The 9,953-nt window shown below is 45.5% G+C and overlaps 1 protein-coding gene across 3 annotated transcripts in view; it reads left to right on the forward strand.

Moving 5' to 3' along the window:
- Positions 1–9,150, forward strand: part of ipo13b (importin 13b) — a 40,566-nt gene extending 31,416 nt beyond the window's left edge. Inside the window, exons 12-21 of one of the 3 annotated variants that reach the window (XM_062556653.1) lie at positions 506–655; positions 1,116–1,196; positions 1,599–1,736; positions 2,014–2,110; positions 3,461–3,513; positions 5,343–5,409; positions 5,713–5,771; positions 6,008–6,097; positions 6,549–6,730; positions 7,121–9,150. In XM_062556653.1, the coding sequence (XP_062412637.1) occupies positions 506–655; positions 1,116–1,196; positions 1,599–1,736; positions 2,014–2,110; positions 3,461–3,513; positions 5,343–5,409; positions 5,713–5,771; positions 6,008–6,097; positions 6,549–6,730; positions 7,121–7,217 (1,014 nt within the window). In that variant the 3' untranslated portion in view covers positions 7,218–9,150. Of the gene's footprint in view, positions 1–505; positions 656–1,115; positions 1,197–1,598; positions 1,737–2,013; positions 2,111–3,460; positions 3,514–5,342; positions 5,467–5,712; positions 5,772–6,007; positions 6,098–6,548; positions 6,731–7,120 lie in introns of those variants that run through there. The other 2 variants (XR_009941519.1, XM_062556654.1) reach the window with 2 other exon arrangements.
- The last annotated feature ends 803 nt before the right edge of the window (positions 9,151–9,953 follow it).

The following is a 9,953-nucleotide window of genomic DNA, read 5'->3' on the forward strand; positions in this document are numbered from 1 at the left end:
TCCTATATAGCTCTGTTCAGTGATGGCTCTCAAAAGCCAAAATAGACAAACAGAAATGTTGTCGCTGACTTTGCTACAAAGCCTCTAACAACACCCATTTCCAAGCAATTCGAGCTGCATTATTACAGCGATACAACACTTTTATACTCAGGCAACGACCACCTGAGGCATGGCGAAAACCCAAACTGTAGACAACGCTAGCTACAGTTTTTGCCTGTTGTTAATCTTTCCCCTCTACAACAAAAGCATTTTTATTGTGTACAGGGGGAATAAGTCACAAGATGTTTTTTATTTACAACAGCAGAGTAAAATATAAATATATCACAACTCTAGAGAGAGCTCTACAGTTGCATAGTGTACCTTTCAAAAGGAGGCAAGAAGTTTCCATTAATGGAACTGAGTGAGCCACAACAACGAATTCTCTAAGCTCCAAGTCCTATCCTCGGTCACTCAATGTGGATTTATACCACCTGCCTACAACTCTACTTCTCGTTTCTGTCCTTAGCCGAACCCTTCCAACAAGCTGGCCATCATCCACATCCTGGGCCTGCTGTCCAACCTCTTCACCACACTGGACATCACCAAGCAGGACGACGAGTCAGGAGACAGACAACCGCCTGTCAAATCAACCCCCCCACCCCCGGGACCCAACCCTGTGAGTCTTGCAGGACCACATCAGCTTATGCGTTTGCATAGGGGATGCTGCTAGTAGAAGTAACTGTGTAGGCTATGATATTAGCATTGTGGAACTTTTTAATGATAAATTGATTATTAATTATATGAATATTAATAGATATTAGACAAAAACAATCAACACATGTACGACTCTTTTTTTTTTTTGTGGTTGGCATATGATGTTACAATCTGTTTTGTGTCTGTCTTCTGTCATGTCTCACAATTCGTCCTCATGTCATCATTATGCTCAGTGCTAAACAAATTAATACGGATGAAGCGTCCGTCTGTTCACTGTGTGTTGATTTCGTCCATCTTTTTGTCGGTTCACTTGAGGCACAGATGAACCGGATCGACGGAAGAAACTGGCGATCCTATTCACGTATGATGCCTCCCATGCCCCCCCTGGCTCAGCTGATGTGTCGGCACTGTGTGTTTTGCAGGTGGTGGTGGTGCTGCAGCAGGTGTTTGCCCTCATTCAGACCGTCCTCAGCAAGTGGCTCAACGACTCGCAGGTGGTGGAGGTGAGGCTCTCGTCGCGGCACAGCAGCTGCTCACTGAAGCCCGTCGGCCACCCGCTCCCAGAGCCTAGTGACTGACAGCAGTTTAGATTCTCATTAGATATAACAGAGTGGCGACACTCTCATAGACCTCCATAAGAAAAAATGGCAGCGCTTTTTCCAGGCTATTTCCTCGTTATGGGGCTTTTGGAACTGTTTACAGCCAATCTCTTGGTCAGTAGTCAATGAGTTAATTGATTACACCTTCCAGCATCAGAAGTACATCCCACCCTCCCGCGATTCAGCCATTCAGCACAGGTTTTTTTTGGAACTTTTGATCGTTGCGGCAACATCAAAGAGTGTCGCAACTCTCTCTTTCTATGGCTCTGGTTTGATCGTTTTCTCTCTCTCTCTCTCCTGTGTCAGGCGGTGTGTGCCATCTTTGAGAAGTCTGTGAAGACTCTCCTGCATGACTTTGCCCCCATGGTGTCTCAGCTGAGTGAGATGCTGGGACAGATGTACAGCACCATTCCTCAGGCCTCCGCACTCGACCTGACCAGACAGGTACACACACACACACACACACACACACACACACACACACACACACACACACACACACACACACACACACACACACACACAGGCATACTGTAATTTACACACACACACACACACACACACACACACACATACACATACTCTTACACACACACACACACACACACACTCACAGTAATTACAGTTTGCCGTCTCCGCCCCTCTATGAAGACGTTGCCAATTGGTCCCAGTGTTGTGCAAGTCAAGTGACGTGGACTAATCGACTGTCTGTTCCTTCCAGATGGTGCACATATTTGCCAGCGAAACGGACCACTTCCCCCCAATCAAAGCGCTGTTCGAGCTGGTCACCTCGGTCACCCTGTCCATCTTCCAGCAAGGTACGCCTGCCTGTCTGGGGCTCCGGGGACCGGGGGGAGTATGACCAGTCAGTCCTCCTCCCCTCTCTCTCTCTCTCTCTCTCTCTCACACACAGCACGCACACACTTGTGTCTGTATGTATGTGGACACCACCGCCACCTCCCCATTCTCAGCTCAAACTGCACACTCATTTTTTGACACAAACAAACACCATAAAACACCTGGAATGTCTGTAAGAACTCCATGCAAACACACACACACACACACGCGCACACACACACATACATACACACACACACGCAAACCTACACACACACACACACACACACACACTCACATATACTGTACACACTGTTACGTCTGCACGTGGTTCTGTTGTGAAGCTCAACCAGCCATCACTTGCTGCTTCTGTCCTCGTTTTTCTTTCTCGTCCGCTTCTTCCTCCCTGTCCTCCTCTTCCTCCTGCGCTTTTTTACGTTGCCTCTCCAAAACGCAGAGCGGACGTGTTTGACGGTGGCATGACTCATCACTCTTGGCCGTTTTTTAACCCTCTCTTCTCCGAGCAGGTCTCTTCCCCCTCCTACCCCAGCGCGATGCATTTGCAGAAGAACGCACAAGCCTGCTGTTATGACTTTGTGTTACTTGTTTGTGATTTTTGTTTGTTTGTTTGTTTGTTTGTTTGTTTGTTTGTGACTATCAGTGGTGCATCTCAGTGGAGGGGTGAACAGGTTCCGTTTGGAGTGTGGGAACAGCTAGGGGTGGGGTCACAGCTGGGGGCCAATCAGCAGCCTGCTTCTGAAGGGGTTGCCGTGGGAACCAAGCACTTGCTAGTCTGAGGCTGGCTAAGGCGGGATGGACCGGGAGTGGGTGGGGCCAAGGTTTGATTTGAATATGTTTAGAAAGTTTTTATAAAAAAAATAAAACTGTTAACGAAAAAAAGTATAAAGAAACAAAAGATGCAAAAAAAAAAAAATAATTAATGTCACAGTAACAGGTGCCTCCTGGGTTCCCACTCCAAACCCACTTTTTGTTATTTTTTTTAGGTTTCTTTATGTTCTCTCGTTACTTCTTTTCCGTTCTTTTTCTTCTTCTTCTTCCTCCAAACTGACTCATGTCTTTTTGTCTCCTTTCTGTTTGAGTTTCTTCCAAGACTGCTTCCAAAATGCTTCTCATGCCCCCCCACCCCCACCCCACCTACTGTTTCCTCCCAGAATCCTTTTCTCACGTGTGGCAATTATTTCAGTGATATTGTTTTGGTTGACTTTTTCTTTCCACATGACTGTTGGATCTGTTTTGTTGCTGTTTGTGTAAATTATTCTTATTATTATTCTTATTATTATTTCTTAAGTTTCATCTTTATTATATTTTAGGGCCCAGGGATCATCCTGATATTGTTGATTCATTTATGCAACTCCAAGCTCAGGTGTGTTTTTGGTTTCTTATTTCATTCACTTTGGGTTTCTCTCCTCTCTACCTCTCTGCCTCTCCTTCCTATCTCACTTCTCTCTCTCTGTCTCTCTGTATCTCTCTGTATCTCTCTCTCTCTCTTTCACGCTCTCTCCTTTTTTCCGTCCTGTTTGACGGGTCCTGGAGACCCCCATTGTGACTGGACAATGGAATCGACAGAAGGGGGGGGGTTATATTGAAGGACAGATGGAAGTCTCTCCTCCAATACTCAGGGCTTTAACCGGCCAGCTCCACGTAGGGCTCCAAGCGCACCTCGCCCTAACACTGGCACGGGGGCAACTGCCCGCCGCGTGTGCCACCCTTTGATGCCCAGCGCCACATGCAGGAGGGTAGGCGGCATCAGTGCCAGGCAATCTGTGAGCGCCAGAGTGACTGCCAGATAGCTGGCGGTGAGTCTGCGCCAACCAGACGGCGCTCTAGAAAGATATTCAGAGTGGCACTGGTGTAAACAGCGGGCATGGTGTGTGGGTAGTGCCACATACTTGGTGTCAAGTACAGCTCAACATGGTTAGAAGAATACACATAAGCAACAGCGTGACTGGGCTGTTGTATAAAGTCATATACAGCTTTGGAGCCTTGTTTGTAATGTTGAGGTTTTTAATAATAACAATAAGCTGTGTTCCAGACACACTTCAGAACCTTGAGCGTTGAAAGTTTCAAAGTGCAGTTATTAAAAGCACACACACACACACCCACTGCTGTCGGCAAGCTGGGGCAATATTTCCTCTCCGTCAGAAGTGTGAATCGAGGAGTTAGGATCAGTGCACAGTGGATTATGATAATGGCTACGGCATTTAAAATGAGATTTTAAATGCAGTCATCATCTGATGAGGAGGTTTCAAAGGTTAAACCTCTTCATTTAGTCCCCGGAGACTGGATGCACTTTACGCACATGATCTCTGTATGTGTCCAGGAAGGAGAAAACACCGCATCAATTCACAGATCAGCCATGGACTTTAGACATGGAGGTTATTACATAATTACTCCTAGTACTTTATAAAAAGCAATCAGCGTGAAAGAGTCGTCACAGCTTGATAGACGTAGCAGTGACGATTCCTTCGTTATAGTCCCTGAGCCCCCACTTCTACACGTCATTCCAGCCCTCCAAGCCCCAAATTAATTAATGACCTGATTAATTAATTAATGAATTCTTAACGAATTGGAGCCCTCTGTTTTGACTTTTTTAAGTTCAGCGTCCTGGGTTTCCATTACCTCTTTCTTTGATTTCTGCCTTTGGGACAGCTCTAGTCTTCTTCACCTCTACCCTTCCTCTCTCTCCTCTCATCCTCTCTCTCAGTTCCTTACTGCATTAGTTGTCTTTATCCGTACATGTTACAGATTTCTGTTGCATATTCCAACTGAGCAAAAGACATAAGTGAACGGGGAGTTAAAAGATGAATCAGAAGCTGGGGGGGGGGGGGGGGGGGGGGGGTGGAGGGGGCTTATAAGAAAGGCAAAAAAAAAGTCCAAAACCATCATGCCTTTAGTTTGACCTCAGTTGTATTTCAAAGTTTGATTTCTCTCCTTGCAGTTGATTTCTTACGTACCTGATGAGTTTTTTGCATTGGATGAGTTTGTATATGTGTTTGGTTGGTTTTGGTGAAAATGTTAGCGTCAGGCAGAAAGCGGGGAGGGAAGATGTTTTACTGGTGATGGTGTTGGGGTTAGGATGGGGTGAGGATGGGACTGGGTGGGGTGGGGTGGGGTGGGGTGGGGGAGAAGGTTTCCGAGGGCTGGGGGTTTGGAGGGTGTCTTTCCTGTTCAATGGTTCTGTCTGCTTTGTAGGCTCTCAAACGGAAACCCGATTTGTACTTGTCTGAGAATCTTGATGTGAAAGCGGTCTTCCACTGTGGTGAGTACTGCGTCCTAACAGACCAAGCGGCGAGACAATTACACACATGCATTAATTCTTAACCTGTGTGTGTGTGTGTGTGTGTGTCTGTGTCTGTGTCTGTGTCTGTGTCTGTGTCTGTGTCTGTGTCTGTGTCTCTGTGTGTGTGTGTGTGTGTGTGTGTGTGTTTGTCTGTGTGTGTGTGTTTGTCTGTGTGTGTATGTGTGTGTGTGTGTGTGTGCATTACAGAGAATGAAGCTGGATTACTTTGGGATTGGCATTGCATTTGCGAAGTTAGCATGACTTGTCTCTTCTTGTTTACAGGAGTGCTGTCGCTTAAATTCCCTGAGGCTCCAACGGTCAAGTCTACTTGTCAGTTCTTTGTAAGTGAAACACGTTTGCCACCCATGTCTGTGAAGCACAAATAAAAGTCATTTCTCATTGGTGGGTCAAAAATGTCTTAACTCAGTTTGCTGTGCGGGTCAGTAAATGTTAAAAATGTGAAGGGTTTAGATCATTACTGTAGAAATGCTAGTCTAACTGAATCGGATATATGTGTGGTGATGTGACATGTTGGTGTTTTTGTAAGTGGTTTTGTTGTGTTGTTGTCTGTTGTCAGACGGAGCTGCTGCCGCACTGTGCAGACACCCCTCCTGTGGGTCAGGTGGTCCAGCAGGATGGGAAAATCCTTCTACAGGCGGTGCTGGAGGTCAGCAGCTCACCTTTCACCTTTAACCTTTAACCTCTGACCTCTCATTCTGTCACTGAGCACTGCAGACACTATGAACAAACCCGTCATACATACATACATACATGCATACATACAGTACATACACACATACAGTACAAAGAAACGGACATAACAAAGCTTTAAAACACACACACACACAAACACACACACACACACACACACACACACACACACACACACACACACACACACACACACACACACACAAAACAAAATACAAAGGAGTAAAAAAATGACAGAAGTAAGGCCTAATTCTAACATATAAACATGTCCATATTGTACATGCAGTGCATGTAGCACTCTAGACTCTTCCGGCTGATTTGTTGAGCTGGGCACACGATGCACGACTTTCAGATCTTCTATTGTGTCTTCACTTCTGCGTTTTCTCGTCCCCCCCCCTCTGCTGCAGGCCATCGGTGGCCAGTCGTCGCGGAGTCTGATGGACCAGTTTGCCGAGGTGCTGTTCTCCCTGAACAAGCACTGCTTCGGCCTGCTCACGGTGTGGCTGAAGGAGGCGCTGCAGTCGCCCGGCTTCCCCTCCTCGCGCGTCTCCCCCGAGCAGAAGGACACCTTCAGCCAGCAGGTCCTGAGGTAGGATGGAACACACACACACACACACACACACACACACGCACAGACACGCACAGACACGCACAGACACGCACAGACACGCACAGACACGCACAGACACGCACAGACACACACACACACACACACACAAACATGAAATACACACACACACATGCACACAGAACAAAGGGGTCTAATTCACATGTAGAAGATAACAGTGCATCCTTAACAGCTTGAATCGCAATCATAACCAAATGCCTTCATCCTCTAGCTATTCCATAAGATTACCTCAAGTTGGTTGAAATCACTCGACACAATAGTACAACAGTCACTGCAGTCAGCCAAGTGGACAGCGTAAAGTTTCAAAGGAATGACCGTTATTTGTGCAATTATTTTTGCTCTCCTATTCAGGGAGCGCGTGAACAAGAGAAGAGTGAAGGACATCGTGAAGGAGTTCACCCTGGTGTGTCGAGGCCTCCACGGCACAGAGTACGCTGCCGACTACTGACTGACTGACCACTCTCCAGCTCCAGCTCCGGCTCCACAGTCCCGAAGCAGCCCGGTCAGGCGCTCCGGTGCCAGGACACCCAGCTTCTGGCGCTTCCCCAGGCCCCGTGAACTTCATGGAAATATCCCCCCAACTCTCTCTCTCACACACACATGCAGACACACACACACACACACACACATATACATACACCATGGCTCTACAGATGTACTGCGCAGACGTGATGTAGTCTTTCCCCCCAGTGCAGCCTGAGATGAGGCAGAGACTAGCTGAGACTGTGCAGTCAGTCAGTGCAGGAGAGGTCATGCTTTCCTCTTTTATCCTCTCTTTCTTTCTCTCTCTCTCTCTCTCTCTCTCTCTCTGTCTCTCTCTCTTATCTCCTTTTCAGTCTGTGTATGCAGTCTGTCTCTGTCTATCACTTTCTCTGTCATATCTTTGCACCCTTCATTTATCAATCTCTACCTCTATATTCATTTCACTTCTCCATCTATCTGTCTATTTCCCCTCTTTCTTTCCTCGCCTCCACCTCTCCTGCGGCATGCACTCTGTAAAATGTCACCCCTTCTTTCTACTCGTTTTTTCGATCTTCCGTGGCTCCTAGGCTGTTCTCTTGTGACTTTTGCATCCGTACGAACAAAGATATAGTGTTAGGTCAACTTTTTTTAATAGATAAATGAAAAAGAGCTATATTATGTATGTACACATACACCAACATATATCTATATAGATATATATAGATATATACAAATCTATATTATTAATACAGGGTGCGATAGTCCTGCTGCCACTGCTGCTAACAGACAGAGGGACCAATGAAGACTGAAAACTCCTGTGGCTTTATTCATTGATCATCTATATCTCTATATACATATAAATATCTAACAATTCCAAGCTGTTGCCCTTCTATGCCCTTACTCTGCCAAATTGTTGTGAACTTTTGTCATGTGATTTAGGGGTTTTCTTTTTTTTTTTTAATTGTCCTATTTTTTTATATATATATATTTAACATTAGCAGTTATGGAGAATGGGCAGGTCCAGTGGTAATGGAAAGAAACTGACTGGACAGGAGAAGAATGTCTGCTTTACTGCTGGCCCACACAGTGAATGTGGAAGGACTCGTATGCCCTCTCAGCTGAAGGGATGAAATGGACTCCTAAGAGAATGGTGGCCGGTCCGGTGATGAGGAGGGGGGACTCTTTATCACTTCCTCTCAGGACTTTTGGCGTGGAACGTGGTTTTTTGTGACCGCTCACCGGAAAAGCAGGCCCTGGTTACCTGTTGGTCAGTCAGTGGTTGTTTGGATGACCAGTAGTGGTGGGCCCACTTGGAGCTACTCTGTAAAACCCCCCACTATACAGCACTGTTGTAGAGCCTGCAGCCTTGACGATCGTGTTTTAGCCATGCTAGTTGACGCACATCTTGTGACATGTCGCGTTATGTAAAAGATACACGTCTCACTTGTAGTTTGACTCTTCAGTGCACTTATTGTTTTGGGAACTACAGTTTTCCTTTTAATGGCAAAAAAAAAAGACGCAAGACACTAACAGCAATCGTAATGGCATCTCCGTGATGGCTAAATCCTAATCTGCCCTCCCCCTCCTCATCTAGACACGCACACACACGCGCGCACACACACACACACACACACACACCGCATGCCATAAGTGTTGACCACTGTTTCTTCTGACAGTCCATGCCCAGTTGGTGCCTGCAGACATGTAGCATGTGTGTTCTTTTCGGGTGGGAGTGGGTATGGGAGACACAGGGAGGGTGTGCCACGCTTCGGTATGCTGAGGGAGTGCCGGTACTGCTTTGATGATGCGCACGGTTCGGTTATGCCACATGCGTCAATCAGTGAGACAATTAAGAGAGAGGGGGGGGGTGGGGTGAGAGGTTGATCTGTACATTCATTTTTTTGTACCTTGTTTTAATTTATTAAATATATCTAATAAGACAATAACCTGTCTTGGTGTTGATATTTTAATGACTGAATGGATTCTATCTTGGTGAAGGTATGGTAGGTTTGGCTATAAGTACATAGCCCTGTGTTACATTCCCATAGAGGCAGGCCAGTTAATTCATGGATCCAGGATGTTTTTTATTGATTTGTATTGAGCTCTATGAGCATCAAACAGGCTAATAGGCTAACTGAAAAAAAAAAAAAAAAAAAAACATGCCAATCTCTAGGTATGGTGAAGGGTATATGATGATGTGGGGCTATTTTAATTCCAAAGGCCAAGGGAACTTTATCGGGATTCATAGTATGGCCCCTGTACAGTATTTTAAGGAAGAACATTTATTAATTTATGATACATTATTCCTTTACAAAGAAAATTGGTGTCCTTAAAGGTTGGATTTTGCCTCTTTTTTAATTAAGGCATTAAAACAATAACCAAAATATTATTTTTTTATACCTCTTTTTAGTCAACTTTAGCATGTATAAATTAATGACCACAACTTTACAACTCCTCTCAAATGTTCTGCCGTGTAAAGATACAAGTCAGGCAGGCCATGTATGACAAAAGGTGAGACAAGTGATGAGTTAAATACACTATATTGCCAAAAGTATTCGCTCACCTGCCTTGACTCACATATGAACTTCAGTCACATCCTATTCTTAATCCATAGGGTTTATTAGGATGTTGGTCCACCCTTTGCAGCTATAACAGCATCAACTTTTCTGGGAATACTTTCCACAAGGTTTAGGAGTGTGTTTATGGGAATTTTTGACCATTC

The sequence above is a fragment of the Sardina pilchardus genome, chromosome 15 (genome assembly GCF_963854185.1).
Source record: "Sardina pilchardus chromosome 15, fSarPil1.1, whole genome shotgun sequence".
Taxonomy (NCBI): domain Eukaryota; kingdom Metazoa; phylum Chordata; class Actinopteri; order Clupeiformes; family Clupeidae; genus Sardina; species Sardina pilchardus.